Here is a 17,383-nt window from a genome sequence, read left to right on the forward strand (position 1 = left end):
TGACTGAAGTGTCTAGTGTGAACCTAGCAAATGGGATTGTGAGAGATAACCTCATGGAGGATGATGTAGCTTTCTTTTGCAAGTACTAGTGAATAACAAAATACTCAGTTTCTTAAGACCTACAAAGAAGAACTCTAAACACAATTTTACAAAAAAAACCCAAAACAAAAACTTTATTTTCCACAAGGAAGAGCAATAGGAAAAATTATCATTCCCCATGTATTCTTAAAACAGAGCCTACAAGGACATGTTCAGCACCAAAATAAAAAAAAGGGAAAAGGAAAAAAGTACAAATGACCATAGAATATATTCTATAAAGCAAACATTTAATATTGCACTTTGTTTCTTTAACATTTTGGATTTAACTTGTCTTTCCTAATTGGAAAATCAGGAATCTCAAACACTGGAATACATTTATGATTATAATGCTTTATGTCAGGAACTGACCAATACCTAGGAAATAAAATAGTAAAGTAATGCCTCTAAACAACAGAGTATAGAAATACTTTCATGGAAAAGAAACAAAAACAATAAAAACTTTATTTGATAAAGTTTTCAAAATTTAAAGTGATCACATATCTTCATGTGGTCTGGAGCCAATTCCTATTGGTCATCCCTGCTGTCTGTGTAACTTAAGGATTACATCATGTTAAGTATTCCAATGCTATGCATATCAGTAATTGTTCCCTAGTCAGTGAGACATAAGAGGAAGAAAAAAATAACAAAATAACGGGGGTCATTTGACAACCCCTCCCCCCAACAAAAAAACAAAACAAAACAAAAAACCACCAAATGCCCTTTGTGCCAAATAATCCATCAGCTTTTTTTTTTTTTTGGGGGGGGGAGGGTGTGTGGTGGGACATTCACAAAATTATTTAACAAGAATAAAAAAATATTTCACCCCCCATTTCCTTGTTATCTAATATTCATTTTCTTACTGGAAAACCCTTTAACTGAATCACTTAAAACGTGATTCATTTTTATGCTGGGCTTTCTTCACCCTGTCAGCATTTTTCAAACATGAATTTTCTTCCATGTTTTCTTAAAGGCCACTTATGGAAAAGCCTATTTTATTTTTTTGTATGAAGTTTTAAGACAGTATTTTACCAGGTCAAGCACCATACCAGAGTCTCTAAGGTTTATAGCCACTTCACTAAGTCATGGGTTAAGATGGCAGGAGAGCTAAAACACACCCTTTTCCACTCATCAAAAATGTTGATTTTGGTAGAAAAAAATGACTATTAAATTCTTTCTGAAATGAAAAGTTGCTATATATATGTACACATATACTCTGAAAATGTACAGTTATCAATGATTTTACAAATGCTGGTAATATGTTTTAAGAGAGCTAACCAAAATGGTCAATAAATTATGCTACTGATTTGATTACTAGTCCTTGTTTGTGGAAGATAAGAGGCTTCCTTTGTACAGGTTCTTTGAAGTTTTGTTCCAACTTCTTAAAAAAAAAAACAACAAAAAGATGTATCACTGGTATAGGTTCCCCAGTTCCTGGAAACATACCTTCAAAGAGAGTGAATTCTGCCAGCAATTAATGTTCCGGTTCTGGACATTTTGGTGGGTTTTAATCGCTCATTTTTATCAATTTGTATTTGTTTATTTAATCATTAAAAAAAGCCAAACCTCAAGCCTGCCAAACCTCAACAGACCATAATGTGCATGGTCTGAGCCCTGTTAGCATAACAGTATTTTCTTGCACTTTTTAAAATATACTTTCTACCAAAGACTTACAACATATATTCATTTTTTGGTGATTCAGTTACTATGTATAAAAATAAATTTACTTTCCCTTCCTATCCCTAGTGGCTGCGATACTTCCATACTGTCTGGACGGTAAAAGATGCTATTTCTTAAAGAGCCCTAGCCCATAACTCTTCGCTGGTGCCGGCTGATACTGGCTGATACTGCCTTTCATTATTATTCCATTTTCAGCTCTGTTCATTTCTTCTTCCATGTATAATGATAAAAAGGGAATGTGGGTGAGTTTTTAACTTTTGTGTATGTCCCTTTTCCAAATCTCCCTCCCCCCAAAACCAACCAAATAAACAAAGAACAAAAAAAATTAAAAACAGAAAATAACAACAACAAAAAATTCAACAGTGCAATAAAACACAAATAGCATTCCAACAGTTTGGCAAGTGATGCGTTCACCTGAGATTAAGTGATTTTAGGCAGTCTGTAACAAAATGCTGCTTTGCTATAATAGTAGAAAGGCAACACATTCTCAAAAGAAATCAAGAAAGTTATACAATCTTGACCATCTCATGAGTTTTCTCCTCCTCTTCCCCCCCACCCCACATTGGTGTTTGCTTATCTACTACAGTAGGCTGCAAAACATACAGCAAGAAGGATTGGCTTGAAGGCATTTGATGTTTGTAAATAAATCCACAATAGGATCCAAGCTGAAGAGGTGATACATGGTCAGCCTAGAAGGACAATTCTGAGCATGTGCTACACAGGTAAAGTCCAGGCTACATTAAATTAAAAAAAAAATGTCAGTGCATTTGTCATCATAAAGTTTTTCAAAGCTTTCTTTTTGCTCCTTGTTGTGTTGACCACAAGCAAGTTTTAAAAGAGCATCAAGAGTCCGGCATAAATGGGAAAAAAAAAAAAGCTGTAGTGACACTGAACCGCACAATGTAAGCATTGAGCATGTGCAAAATTTTCAAATCAAAAGAAGGAAATTTTCCTTCTTTTACAACGTGGTGTCTTGACACGTACGACCATAGGCTAGAATAAGGCTGCTCCATGTATGTGCCAGTTTTAAGGGAAAAAAAGCTCACATCTTCAAGCATGTGGGAGCAGTCCTGTGATGTTGCTATAAGGCTTCAAAAAGCATGATCACTGGTTGTTTCATGTATTTGCCATTTTCTGGGCAAGAGTAATACCACTTCCTCTGAAAACGTGTCTCCAAGATACTTCCTCTATCCACAGCAGGGCAGAGAGATACAGTTCCGAACCAAGGTCAACTTATTTCAATCAAGCTTTCCTTCAACGGGAGGGGCAAGATGGTCTGTCATCTGTTTGCTGATCTGGATTGGGATCGATCTAGAAAACAAAAAAAAGGAACTTTTAAATTATTTTGAAAGTATTTTTTTCAATGGTGAAAAGGTTTGGAATTCTATTGATTACTGTCATCTAAAAGCCTGGGAAATCAGAGCGAAGAACATGAAAAAAGGAACTGTTAAATTATTTTGAAAATATTTTTTTAAATGATGAAGAGGTTTGGAATGTTATTGATTATTGTCATCTAAAAGCCTGGGAAATCAGAGCGAAGAACATGCACTTAAAACATCTGGAAAAGACAGATAGTCTTTCCAGAATACCAAATGTGAATTTTGGGGTAAAGGAGGGGGGAAACTGTTCCTCTTCTAACAGATGTCCAGTGGGATGAAGCATGACATTAATGTGTTTGTGAAGATACACCTGCTGAAATTTCTAGTCTAGAAAACTGTATTTAATAAAGATAAGGGATTTCCTTCCAACATTCAGTTTTATTATTATTATTGCTATTATATATGTATATTATTTATATGTTATATATATACTAATATACTATTAAATGCAAAAATGAAGTACATTTAGAACGTGAAACATTTTCATAGATATTATATCCTCTGCTAAAAGAGGGGGCGTTAGGAACAATGGACTTGCGTACAGAATCCCTGGGCAAGCATAAGGGTACCAGAACAATCAGTGTGTGTACAATCCCAGAGAGGGGCAAGGGACCATGTACTCCCACTCTGATTTTCCCCAGCTTCTGGGGGTTTAGCTAAATAATTTAGCTATAAACATTTAAGAGTGTTCAACTAGCTGACCTGATAGACCCAGGAATGTAGCTAAAGTGTTTTATATTTCTTTCTTTCTTTGGGTCTGAATGTGGGATCTTATTGATGTAGGAACTCCAGGTGAAGAAACTTCCTACAAAGATGGGTTGGAAACCAAAGGTTGATTGGAATAGACTCAGGTCTTTGTCATTTTGAGATAAAACTCTTTATCCACTAGGCTATACTCTTGGATCTTTTGGGGGCAGACCTGGCTCTAATTCAGGATGCCTTCCCAGTTACGGAGAAAACTAAGGAAATCTGTATAGCAAGATGGCAGAGGGAAGGCATACAACCAGTCATTTCTTTTAATGAAGGCCTTCAAGGTCGAGTTCTGTCCTACTTTATTTTAATTTGGGACAATCACAAAAGTTCAAAAAAAGAACCAAGATGCTGAAGATAAAATGAACTAGTCTATTATTCTCTTTATGTGACTACACTTTAGCAAAGAATAAAAAGGGAAGCAATTCTAACTTAAGATATCCTATTCTTTTCTATTATAAAAAAATCTTAATTCTTAGGCATTTTATATAGGTTATGGCCAAAAAAAAAAGAGAAAGGATAACAAAAATTTGCTCCAAAACCTGTATGAGGAGGCCACTGTTACTTAAGTCATGTAAAAGTGTGAATGAAACTCTTGAATTCAACAAAAATAAAAGAAATCTGGCTAAAATCTGACCCAATTTTAAAAAAGGGTTTGATGAAATATGCTCAGAATGTACCAGAAAACAACAAAGTAGACCCAATATTAATTTTGAACAATAGTAAGTACAATCAACCTAGTTCATTTAAGAACCACAATTCACTGATGACTAAAAATTAAAAAACCAAGCTGTAAAAAGGCCCTAAATATCAGTGGCTATTAAGGATTTAGGCAAAATCTTTCAAAATCCTCAAGAGGGACTCATTCTATCATGACTTAAGATATTCCCATTTTGACATAGCAGAATGGACAGTTAAAAAGAATTACTGGGGGGGGGGGGGGGGGAGGGGAGGCAGTTAAGTGGCTCAGAGAAAAGAAAACCGGTCCTAGGGATGCTAGGTGCCGAGTTCAAATTTGAAGTCAAGACATTTTCTAGGCTTTGTGACCCCAAGCAAATCACTTAACCCCAATTACCTAGCCTTATTGCTCTTCTGTCTTGGAACTGAGAGTATCCATTTTAAGATAGAGGGGAAGAGTTTAAAAAAATAAATGACTTTAAGTACCAACATTTTTTGAACATGAGACTGACAATGCCAAGTAATGGCATTTAAAAAACAAAAAAGAACAAATGCAATAGAGCAAGAAATTGATGTGCCAGCATTATTGAAAGACGTTGAGGCCATTAGAATAGCTGGATTTTTTTCCTTAGGAAAAAAATACCTGTTCATTTTTACTATTTATAATTTTTAGAATATATTATTTATTTATATTTAAAATTTGACTTACTGCAAAGATTTTTTCCAAAGTTGTTTCCTTTCTAATTTCAGATGGATTTTATGGAATAATCAAAACTATCCATTCTGTCTTCTGTACTCTGGCATCCCTTTTTTGGGGGGATCAGGAACTATTTCCCCATCCATAAATCTGAAAGGCAATTTCTTCTTTGCTCCTTTCATCTTTTAGGGTGTCACCCTTCAGACCTCAGTCACTTGGAGCTTTTGGTCCAACAGTAGCTGATGTGTGGTCTGTCTACACAGGCTATGCTTTTTTAGCTCATGTGTGGGCTTGGGAAAATGAATTACAATTTTAGTCTAAAAGGAATATAATTAGGAATATTATATTTCTTGCAGAAGAATTATTGTTCCACTCTAAAACCCAAAGAAAAGACACTGGATGAGGTGCTGCTTGGGGAATTCTTTGTGCCTCTGGCACCGGGGGAGGGGGGGGAGGAGAGCCGAAGCCCCTGGGCAGCAGCCGGCAGGGCGCTTACCTCTGAATAAAGAGGAGGTGGCAGAAACCGAAACTCTTGAATGTACGCAAACAGTGGTCCTTGGAGAGCCCGCTCGAAATCGTCATAGGCACTCATGGGCGCAAGATGGCTCTGTCTCTGTTCCTCAGTGACAACTTCCGCATAGCTGGGTGGTGCTAAAGGAAAAAGATACACGCAATTCGAACAGCAAGTTCTTATGCATGTCAAAATACAAAGCATTATAGATATTATAGATGTTAAAGAGGAAAACTGGGGGGTAAACTAGGTAAGTAAAAGAATTGGTGGCTAAAACTTGACACTAGTCACTAACTCCCACCCCCAAAACTTTTTTTTTTAACCAAAAAGTTTTGCTTTAAACTTAAATGCTTGGGATAGATCTTTATAAAGAATAATAAATAATTAATTCAAGTTTACAAAGTCCTTTCCCCACCCCTTGGAACCACTTTTTAAAGTAGGGTCATACAAGTATTATTTTTAACCCGTAGGAAAATGAGACTCTAGGCAGTTGTGATATAATAATAATAATGATAATAATAATGATGATGATAATAGTATTTATAAGTATTACCTCATTGGAAACTTATAATGACCCTAGGAGGTTAAGTCCCATTATCAGCCCCATTTTACAGCTGGGGAAACTGAGGCAAAGAGTTAATTAAGTAACTTGCCCAAGGCCACAGCTGATAAGTATCCGAGGCTGGGTTTGAACTTGGATCTTCCTGACTCCAGATCAGGGGCTCTAAATACCATGACACAGATAATACAATAACACAATAATGACACATCTAGCAAGGGGGTAAAGCCAGGGTAGTTTGAATCCTGAGCTTCCATTTCCTAGTCTGGTCCCCTCCTTTCTACTATACCACCAAAGACTCTGTCCTAGAGAAATTAAGATTGCACCAAAAGCTTAGAAATGTACTGATCAAATTACCTTCAGGTCTTTCAGGCAGGGATAGACCAAGCCAGTTCATATTGATGCTACACTGGCTGCTGACACTGGACGTCCTGCTACCAAATGGATGGAGGGGAATAGTACCGATGACGAGTGGCAAATTAAGAAATAAGTCCATGGCTCCAGGAATATCCACATAGACCTAAGATGCAAAAAGCAAAGGCAAAGGCATCCTTGAAGTGAAATACTGTTATATATCCATGGTTGTATGCTGCAATTCAAGTGAAATTGACGTCTACTTTATTTTTATTATAATATAGCTTAAATTTCCCTATTTGTTATTCATTTGTTATTTTCATATTCATATTATTATTTATAATATTATATCATTATTTATAATACAATTTGCTTATATATTGTTTTATTATATTATAAGAGATAAAATTTTTATCAACTACTAAATCAATGGTGTCAGACACCTTTCCCCTTGTTGAACCAGATTAAAATGCAATTAAGAAATGTTTAACAAAATACCTAAAAATGCAATGCAACATAATGCTAACTCTGTACATTTCTATTTCCACATGTGACCTACAGGAATCCTTATATATGGTTTAGTGGCTTCCCTTTCTAACACATGATTAAAAAAAGTCATTAAAATAGAAGATATTTTAAAAGTCTGTAGGCCTCATCTAAGAAAACCTTAAAATCTGTGGTCTCTCTTGTAAAAAAATTCCTTTAAACAGGGCAATAGAAATCCCAAATCAGTACATACCATTAGTGAATATTCCACACGGATTATACTACAGTCCAAAATAGAAGGTGAAACTGGTGGAATTTTCAGAAGTCTTCCATTCCAAGTCTCTGTCTTTCCAGATGACAAAGATTCCCCTCGTAAATTGGCCACAAGTTGTTTTACTTCCTTCATTTTCCCTTTGGCATAGAAGGCCTGTGTTTGGTAAATGGCTGCCTTTGGCACCACCATTCGGGAAGAGCAGTTCTCAATCTCAGCAAATATCTGAATTGATTCACCTAGAGTAAAAAACAAATAAACAAAACCCCCAAGTTCTATTACTGATAAGTTAGCTAAGAGAAATCTTAAAAAAAAAAATGAATTTCCTTGACATTTAAATGCTTTAAAATTTTTATATTCCATCAAATGAGAAATCTGTCCCCAAATTGGCAAATCTGAGAGCTGACAAATTTGTACTAATATCTAGTATTTATATATTCCTCTAAGTTTTGCATATCTTTTTTTTACATGTTATCTCACTTGATTTTCATAATTCTGAGAATTAGGTGCCATTATTATTCCCATCTTACAGAGGAGGACATGGAGGCCAAGAGTTTAAAAGTTCCTTGCATAAGGTCACACAGCTAAGTATCCAGTCAATAAGATTATTTGAGAAAACTATATTTTTTGATGGAAATTCTGATAAGTATAAAATATGCTATTTCCCTCAACAGAATTAGGATTTTTGTTGGGTTATAATCACTGCAACTATATACCACAAAAACAACTTAAGAGAAAATATTCTTTCATGGGATAATTCCTGAAAACGTACCTGGGGTGTAGCCCTTCCTTTCAATTTTGGCACTTAAGGATATTGGGCCTGAGGTACAGAACCAGCAACACAGAGTCTTTTCTTTTGTGCCTGCCTGGGGTGACTGTAAGAAATAAAAGAAAGAAAAATTTAGGGGTTGGTTCAATGCCACTTTTTCCAATATGGCAGATTTGGCTTAAATAACAAAAAAATGGTATTTTTTAATTGCCGAGAAATAGACTTTTTCTACTATTAAACTTCTTCTATACTGTGATGATTCTTTTTTATTGAGGCAATACCAATTAATTAAAATTAAGGTAGATGATTTATTAAGATCATGTAATTTTATACATGATTTTGGCATTTTGATGTATTGTTAGAAATTTAAAAAAAAAACCCTTTCCATAGTCTATGTAAACATTTTTCTTTTCAAGGAAAACAATTTGATTATATTCTCAAAGATGAAAGTCGTTTCTCTCTGAGAATTTCCTTTTTCAATTGATATCTTAAAGCAAAAAATTCAACTCATTCAACTTGGTCTTAATTGCTTTAAAGATGTTATTAATTTGGTAAACCAAATGAAGGTTTTGGAGTCAAAATGGAATTTAGGTCTCATATAAAAAAACATCATTAAGATGCTTACTTTTCAAAAATTGTTATGAGACTTAATGATCTTCCTATTTTTACAACTATCCCCACACATTAATTAATAATGCAATGCAGTACAAATTCTTAAATTTGGTTCTGTTAAGTTAGCAGTCTCTTTTTATAAGAAACTCTGATCCTCTTCCAATAAAATAACTGGTCAGGGAGCAGTTCAAAGGTTTGTTTTTTATTTGTTTTTCCCTCTGGAATGACATATTTTATACAAAGTACTGGTTGTCCATTTCTTTTAAATTGATTAAAAAAAACAAAAACAAAACAACCAAGAGCACCTAGAGAATACACTCATCATTTCTGAGTTTTGGTGCTCTAATTATATGTCATTAGTATTAACAGCATTGGTTTTCTAAATATATCGATTAAATTAAAAGATTTTGTAGTTTTAGGTGTTTTATGCTTTCGTATTTGTATGCCAAAAACCAGGAATGAAGAATTCAGTCCATTCTTACCAGTAATGAAGGAGTGTTGATATCTATATGCTCAAAGACTGTAAATTCCTTCTTTAATTTTACTGGTAGAAGCCAAGGCCTGTGCAATTCGGCTTTCACCCAATAGCGCACACTACCATGTCGGCCTTCGAATGAGGTAGCAAGTGGTCTGTGCAGAACACAAAGGTCAAAATATATTATTTTTTATTTCTCTTTCTAATAATTATACATTTGGTCAGAGCATAAGTAAAAATATATTGTACTGTATTGTTTATGCATCATAATATGTGAAACATTATTTTCTGGTAAGAATACCAGAGGGAAGTCTTTTGGGGGGGGAGGCGGGGACTGGTGGGAGGTATAAAAAAAATTTCCTGTTATTGAATATGAGTGTTTTAATGTAATAACAGGGATTTTTCTAAAACATGCCATAAGAACACAGTTCTTTTAAACATGTAAGAGGCTATTTTAATTATCAGCAAAGTTATGAAACAGGAGAATAAGCAATTCTGAATAAAGTCATTTCCTTGAAAATGGCTTTTAATAAATACCACCATTTTAAAATTGTGGTTTATTCTGTATGCCAACTAACATAAGGATATTTAGTCCAAATGTTTCCAATGCCAGACTTCATTAGCTAAGGGTTATGACCCCCATTGTGGTTATTAGTTAAATAGTCAGTGTGGCAAACCTATCTTGGGGGCATTTTTTTCCTTCACTGAGGTTTCTGTTTCATGTCTTTCTGATCATTAAATCTAGTTAAAATTTCCTCCAAAAAAAATTTAAATAAAAGTTCCAATGGCAATTTAAAAGCTCAACTGCTGATTTATCATCTCAATTTCTGCATCTCAGAACCACACAAGAAAATATACCTTGATATTGTTTTAACATCTTTAAATATCTTTGCACTTTCTATTTTATTTCTACTATCAAACTATTTGGATAGACATATAATACACAGAATTATCTATCTTCTCATCCTTACTTTATCTTTTCGCATTAATGCAATATTGGATTTTTCCTTTAATTGTATTCTTTCAAAACATCAACAGTTAAATTGTTTCATGTTCATTTATACAGAAAATACAAAACAATGCTTCTAAATTGTAATCTTTGCAATGATATTCTAAAGTAATTTTAGTTTATTATGCATGACCATTGGTTTTAATTCTACTAAACTTATTTGGCCTAGATCATCTTTATTCTAATTATACTTGAATTATTGTTTTTCTCTTTGAAGAGAAGTGCAATACTCAAATGTTCAAGAAACATTCTCAATTATTTTTATGAATTCTCTTTACATGTAGCAATTCAAATATTAAATTTTAGTATGCAGAGATGGGAGTTAAATATTATGGACACCTGATCAACTTTTATATCAGATTCGTTTTTACTCTAGTGCAATCAGTACAGGTGCCATTTTGCAATATCTGTGAAATGCAATACTCCATTCCTAGTAAGCCAAAAAATTATAAAATTCTATCACATCCCCCAATAGTTTTTTTTCCCATTAATAAGAAAAAAAATTAAAATTCAATTATTTTCTACTCTTATTGGGATGTGAATATCTTCTCCCCACTTAACCCTTAGTGCCTTTCTGCTTAACTGTTTCTTCTTAAGTCTGAGTTCTTATATGTATAGTCATCATTTAATTTTTTTCTCCAAGTCTTTAGGGCTTTTTTCTTGACTTATAACACCTTTACAGAGCCATATAAGATTAAAAAAAAAATAAGTCTAAGTATCACAGTAATTCTAGATGATCATTCAGTATTTATCTAGCATGAAGCTAGGCCCTACCCAATCCTACTCTTATTCTCCTGAAATAAAACTACATATTGTATTCTATACTCAAGCACTGTAACCTCTTGACAGGTACAAGGAATTGAGTTTTAAAATTTCCATAATCTTGTCATTGTAAAGAAAAAATAGCCTCTTATGTTTAATAGGCTGTTTTCCTATATCAGGTTTTAGTCTATTCCTTCAGTAATGAAAAGGGTTTTTTTTTTTGTTTGTTTGTTAAATGTGTTGTGGTGTTTTTAGCAACTATTGATGTAAAAATGTAGATTATTGAGAATTAAAAAAAATTTTAAAGAATGCTTTTGACTATTTGGTGAAACATGGGAATTATATGTAATACTTACGTCTGTGGAAGCTCAAAGCTGAATGCATATTCATGCCTTCCTGAATGAATAGTGTTGAGGCCTTCTTCTGAATTGTCATCATCTAGAGAAAGGAAAATATGCCATTTTGTCTTTAAGTATTATGTATGTTGTTCTGAATTATAAAGCAGTGTTTACTGGTTCTATAAGGCAAAATGTTAATATAATTCTCCCCCAAAAAGGTCTTCTAATTTACCAAATTAAGGACATACAAAGAAAATATTATTTAAGAGTTTTGCCTCTTTTGTACAATGGAAAAATATGTGAATATAAACTTCCCTACTGCAAAATTATTTTAAGAGCATAAACAAGTAGGATGGTCTTTTATAGCATAGTGAATTTTTAAGTGCTTCTCCCCACATCTTTAAAATGTGACTTTTTCTAAACAAAAACATTATTCACCCTCAGTAGCTGTTTTTCCTTTATTTCTATTAACAGCATTAATTTCCCTGCAAGTAATAAGAACTACCTTTTAATGCTGACACTATCAAATCATGGAGTTTAGGGAGGAGGCAACTTATTATAAAACAACTAGCATTGTTGAAAGGGAAGGGTCTGGTAGAGTTCCACCCTTGTGAAAGATGAGACCCAGGGAGGTGTTTGTAACTGAGAGAATAAGCAAAGTAGACCCTTCCTTCCCCCAGATCCATAGGATCTTATTTGTTGAAAAACCTTTCACCCAAAATGGAGGGGATTCAGTCTTTGGCCAAACTATTCCCTCTATACTGACTGGATGATGGCCATAAAGGCCACTTTCCTTCTCACAGCCTGTAATGCTGGTGGCTAGGTCCCTTGTTCTTACTGCATTCCCTTAAATGAACTCATTTTCTCCCCCTCAGCTATCTTTAGGAGCACTCATACATGGTGTTTCTATTTCTTCACTATATCAAAATGGAAGATTAACCCCCCCCCCCCTGCACTTTTCATACAAAATGCAAGAATGTTGACGGTTTGTACATTTCATCCCCACGACGATTTTCATCACAGCTCCCTGGCTAGCTAAAATGGCCATTTCTGGTCTTCCAGCAGCACAAAGTTTCTCTGTTTCTCCCCCACCCCTTTCTTCCTCCCTTTCCTTTCTTCCCATCTCTCGCCGCTCTCTTTTTTGTGCCAGCTCAGCAGTCTTAGGGAAGCTCAGCACAGCGGCAGCGGCGGCAGCAGCAGCAGAAGCCCAAGCCCAGTGGTAAACAAGTGCTGAGCTGTCAATCAAAGACTCGACTCAAGCAGGAGAGGACCGGCCTAAACCGGCGCGAGCTGAGTTCCAGCCAGCCAGCCAGCCAGCCACTCATATACATACAGTATACATTACACTAGCGCATTCGCTCACGCGCAACCTAGCCTGCTAGATAGACCCAAAGGGGGAGGGGAAGCCTGGGGGAAGGGAGGAAGGGGGTGTCTTCGGTGCGTGCAAAGACACCCTCTCCTCCCATGCTTCCGGTTTTGCACACCCAGGCCGGTGTCCTGGGGTTTTTGCCTACGTTTGGCCCAGACACCTTTAGGTCTTGAGCTGCTTCCGGCTGTGGAAATTGGGACAAAGGAAAAAGGGTAGGGGGTGGGGTGTAGAATTACCCAAGACAAAAAAATAATAATGCCGTGTAAGACGAAACGTAAAGGGTCCCATGGATGGGAAAGGGTGTGTGTGTGTGAGAGATCAAGAGATGAGGCACACACAAGCACTAGAAACCCAGATGTAATTAATCTGTACTGCCTTTTATCATTTTTCTTTCCCTCCCCCACAATCTTTGACACTCTCCTAGTATATAGGTGATTTGCTATCTTGGGTCCTGGATAGCCTGTCAGTTGGGTCACCACAAGGTAACAGGCTTTGTTATCGAATTACAAGGTGGGTGGGAAACACCCTTCCTTTTCAACAAAATTGACACTTTTAGATCTTCCTCCACGCCTCTGCAGAGGAAAGGATTTCCCCCAAAACCTGCCTAGTCCGGTTATTTCCCAGTTAAAAACGGGAGGCTACAGGGCAATCCCGGCATCCATAAGGCCGAGGGGGAAGTGGGAAAGAGAAATTAGCATTTCATTCCACGAAAGTCCGATTAGTTCAGGCCGGGCCCCCGAACAAGGGGGGTTGGGGGGTTGTGCAGAGGGGTAGGAGATAAGATTAGAAAAGCAGAGTCCGGAGAGGACAGCGAGGGGCTACATAGGGACAAGGACAGGGACCTCAGACCGACTGATTGACGGACTGCCCTGGAGGAACCTTTTACCGGCGCGCGGCGGAATCCAGGAACTGGAATCCTCAAGCCTCGCCCCCTCCCTGCCCAAACTCTCTCTCCCCACCGGGACAGGCACCCAATCCAATCAGCAGCTGGCATCGCCCTAGCAACAGGCTAACAAACCAAACTCCGCCTATTGCTGCCGGCACGGGGCGTGGCCTCGGTCACCAGGCTAGTTTGAGAGGTCCCTGGTCTAAGTCATTGAAACTATTCCAGGTTACTGTCGGTCCATGTTGGGCTGGACTGGGGGTGGTGAGTGGGTGGGGGTGTAGGAGGTGATAACAGGTTCTTGTTAATGAAATCCTGCAAACGAACATTAACGCGGAGTCAGCTCTCTATTTTTCCATTCTCCCCATCCCCCATAGCGAGGCTCTCTTAACTACATCATGTCTTTTGTGTTTTACTTAACAATCCTCCCCCCCAAAAGGAGACTTAATAGATTGGTTGCAAACTCCAGAGGCTGCTTTTGAACAAGCACAAGGAACGTGACTAGGCATTTGCTCTTTATGGTGTGGTTTAATGATTGAGGAACTTAATAATTAATGGATGCAAATCATGGGCGAATGGTTTTTAAATGTTTTATTCTTTTATGGAAATGTCAGTTTCCCCTTAACGCTTTGACATGCTGCATCATGGATGCAAGTAATACCCTTCATTTATTCCTACACTTGACTGAGACTCGAGATAGCATAACTTAGTAAGAATATTTGTGTGCATATTATATGTTTAAAAGAGGAAATAAAATTTCTCAAATTATTCTATCTGCAAAATCGTCAATGCCAGTCTGAACTAAATACTGCATTAAAAAGGAGAAGGACCAAGAATTACATAACCAGTTTTAACATTATAGTCTTCTGGTGCTAGGAATTAAGTCATCGCCACCACCTGACGCGTGTAACCAATCTGCTGAGAGCTGAACAGGCGCCCCTCCTCACCCCCCCCAGTACTGGTCCGAAACAGGATTGAACCGCTTCTAACAAAGGGTGGAAACTTAGAAAAACAAGCTTAGAGTCTGCTATATTTCCACAATGTATCCATTCAAACAATAGATTAGCAATCTCAGGACCCCTTCCCCCTTAGACAATCCTTTTATCTTCTTTTTTCTAACCAAAATCAGACCTAGGGTGAGAAATCCTTTACATATCCTTTTGACTGGCACTGGTTTCATTGAATGTATGTTCCAAAGTTAGAAATGATGCTCTCAAAGGAAAAGAATTGACCCTAAATGGACTCTTGGTCAAAATTTAAACCTACAATGATGATAGTTTTTTTTAATTTATTTTTTAAAGGAAGGACGAAAAAGGTAGTTTGATGTAAATTTTTAACTGAATTGAAAGAAGAGAAATGTAACACGTGGGGTGTTTGATAGCATATGTCAAAATAAGTCACGAGAAACCCTTTATCAAGGAACAACGATTAATTCTGAAATTATCCCATGTCGTATTAAAATCTAAAATCCACCTCCAAGCATTCGTTAAAAGATGCTACTCCATGCTTTTATTGAAACTCATTTTGTGGAACCAAGGTTGCAAAGTAAAAAGAGAAAAATGAAACGTTTGAGATCGACTCCAGTTTCTGGCAATGCATTTGGAAACCATATTATTAAAATGATTAAATATGATGGAAGGAGTTATTAGAAATAAGGTGCACATGAATTGCAAGTGCGTATTGCAAGAGGCTGATAGAGGTGTTAGAGGTAGTTCAGCAAAGTGCTCTATACAGTCACTTTGCAGATGGCTTGAATGCATTGCTGCCTAACCCTCGATAAATGTACACAAAATCCAAATTTTCAAGTTTGAAAAAAGATTATCTCCCACAAACGTTCAGATTTTCAACTGTAAAAGCGAGGAGTTAAAATGCATCAATTCATTAAAAAATGAGGCAAGCTACAGAAAAAAATCATATTTTATGACTTCTGAATAATACAAGAAACTTACCTCTTTCATGCCCAATTAAGATGTCTTTATGGTTGAAATATTCTACTTCTTCAGTGTAATTCTGTGTATAGGCAGTGTTGGATCCAGCATTTCTAGATTCAGTCCAGCGTACTTTCGCATGTCCTCTTGCATGAATTTTGAGAGATTTTACTCTGATTTCTCCAGTAACTTCTAAATTTACTCTTCCTGAGACTGTATCCCCACTAGAATATACGGGGACATTGCTGTCATTAAGACAGTCAAAGCTTATTGTCAAACTCTTAACCTTCCCCAGCACCATGTTTATAACAAAAATCTATAAAAATATAATGTGAGACAAAAAAAAAGTCAAGATCACATATAAAATGCGATCTTCACTGAACACTGATCGATGTCTTTGCCGTGCAAAAGGCTTGCAGGCAGGATCAGTGCATTCTTTACAAATAGTTCATTGAGATTTCTTAAAAAGTCACAGCACTGGATGCTGCTCGCTGCTACTTCTCAGATCAGTGGTCTCTGTACAAAGACGGGTGGCTACAGCTTGCCAGCTCACTTTAAAACCAGCTTTGTGAAAAACAACCCCACAGAGCATGCGCACGGCTCTGCTGCTTTTTCTTCCCCCTCCCTCGCGTCCCTCTTCCTTTCTGGTACAGTAGGTGTAGAACCGAGGGAAGAAGACTGCTGTAGACGGAGAGCTGAACCTGACTTCTCTTCATCGTGTGTTCCTATTGGTGGGCAGGCTACCGTAAAACTCCAGAAGTGGGCTAGGAGCCTTTGCTACCGAGCAGATTCTAATAGCCGGGATAGAACGAGGATGGCTGAGCAGGGGACACGAGCTGGGGCCCTGGTGGCTGCTGCTGAGCCATTCGCCCAAGGCGTGCTTTAAGGGCTGGGCTGAAATGTGCCCACCGGGAATTCCCGGAGAAAGGAGAGTAAATGAGGGGTGGGGGAGAGACGGGGAGAAACCGATAGGACGGCCCGGTATAAGCTAGATTTAATGAATTTCAAGAGAAATTGCAATAAAAGCACATACACGCGCACACACAAACCAATCCAGACCGAAGGAATATGGTTAATAGACAAATCTGTGGAGGGTGGGTTGGAAACTTTGCAAGTATTTGATGCTGCCCTGGGTGGGGTGGAAATCAACTCGGTGGAGGTCGGAGGAATCTTATCTTTCCATTGAGAAGAAAGAGAGAGCCCAGCATAATCTAAGCAGTGCTGTGTGCTGTCCCCAGCAGCTGTCCTCTCCATCTCTTAACTCCATTGCAATGAAAAACAACCAACAACCAAGTCATTTCTATGGTGACAGTAGGGGGAAAAAGGGCTGACCACTTCCTTAAAACAGAGTCCTCTTTAAAAGGAACCACCTACAGCCCAATTTTAAGGGTTTGGCATGATGTCCGGAAAGGGCTCTAAGAATTGAGTCTGGCTTAAAAAAAAATGAAACCTTGGAAAAGACTGGTTTATTTAGACGTACTGTTTACAAGAAGGACCAAACAGGGAAGGGGAAAATAGTATGGCTAATGGTTTTTTAAAAACCTAATTCTGGATTAGATGACAAACCTCTTTATAAAAAGCCCAGGTGTAAAGATCTTGAATTATTCAGCAATTGTATTCATTTTCATTATGTATCTTTAAAGTACATATTATTGTTCCCATTTTCAGAGGTTCAGGTGTACATTTGAGCTACCAAGACTTTCCTTCAGAATCTAGAATTCTTGATTCCCTGATCTCTCAGACTAAAATAAATTGCTAAAAAAAAAAAAGTCTCCAAAACTAAAGTTTTAAGGAAGGA

At 37.0% G+C, this 17,383-nt stretch overlaps 1 protein-coding gene across 3 annotated transcripts; it reads right to left on the reverse strand.

The window, feature by feature from the left end:
* Positions 1-144: 144 nt before the first annotated feature.
* ARRDC3 (arrestin domain containing 3) lies at positions 145-16,260 on the reverse strand. Of its 3 annotated transcripts, XM_001362664.5 has the most exons (8): positions 15,607-16,260; positions 11,424-11,505; positions 9,304-9,451; positions 8,213-8,315; positions 7,423-7,679; positions 6,687-6,849; positions 5,756-5,910; positions 145-3,066 (listed from the first exon to the last, which is right to left on the reverse strand). In XM_001362664.5, the coding sequence occupies exons 1-8, from the start codon at positions 15,884-15,886 to the stop codon at positions 3,010-3,012; spliced, it is 1,245 nt and encodes a 414-aa protein (XP_001362701.1). In that variant the 5' UTR covers positions 15,887-16,260; the 3' UTR covers positions 145-3,009. The 3 variants fall into 3 exon arrangements, with proteins under 3 accessions (XP_001362701.1, XP_056680614.1, XP_007487379.1); XM_056824636.1 differs by lacking the exon at positions 9,304-9,451 and having other exon boundaries at positions 15,607-15,651; XM_007487317.3 differs by lacking the exon at positions 145-3,066 and having other exon boundaries at positions 5,768-5,948.
* Between the last annotated feature and the right edge of the window lie 1,123 nt (positions 16,261-17,383).

Source organism: Monodelphis domestica, chromosome 3 (genome assembly GCF_027887165.1).
Source record: "Monodelphis domestica isolate mMonDom1 chromosome 3, mMonDom1.pri, whole genome shotgun sequence".
NCBI classification, from domain to species: domain Eukaryota; kingdom Metazoa; phylum Chordata; class Mammalia; order Didelphimorphia; family Didelphidae; genus Monodelphis; species Monodelphis domestica.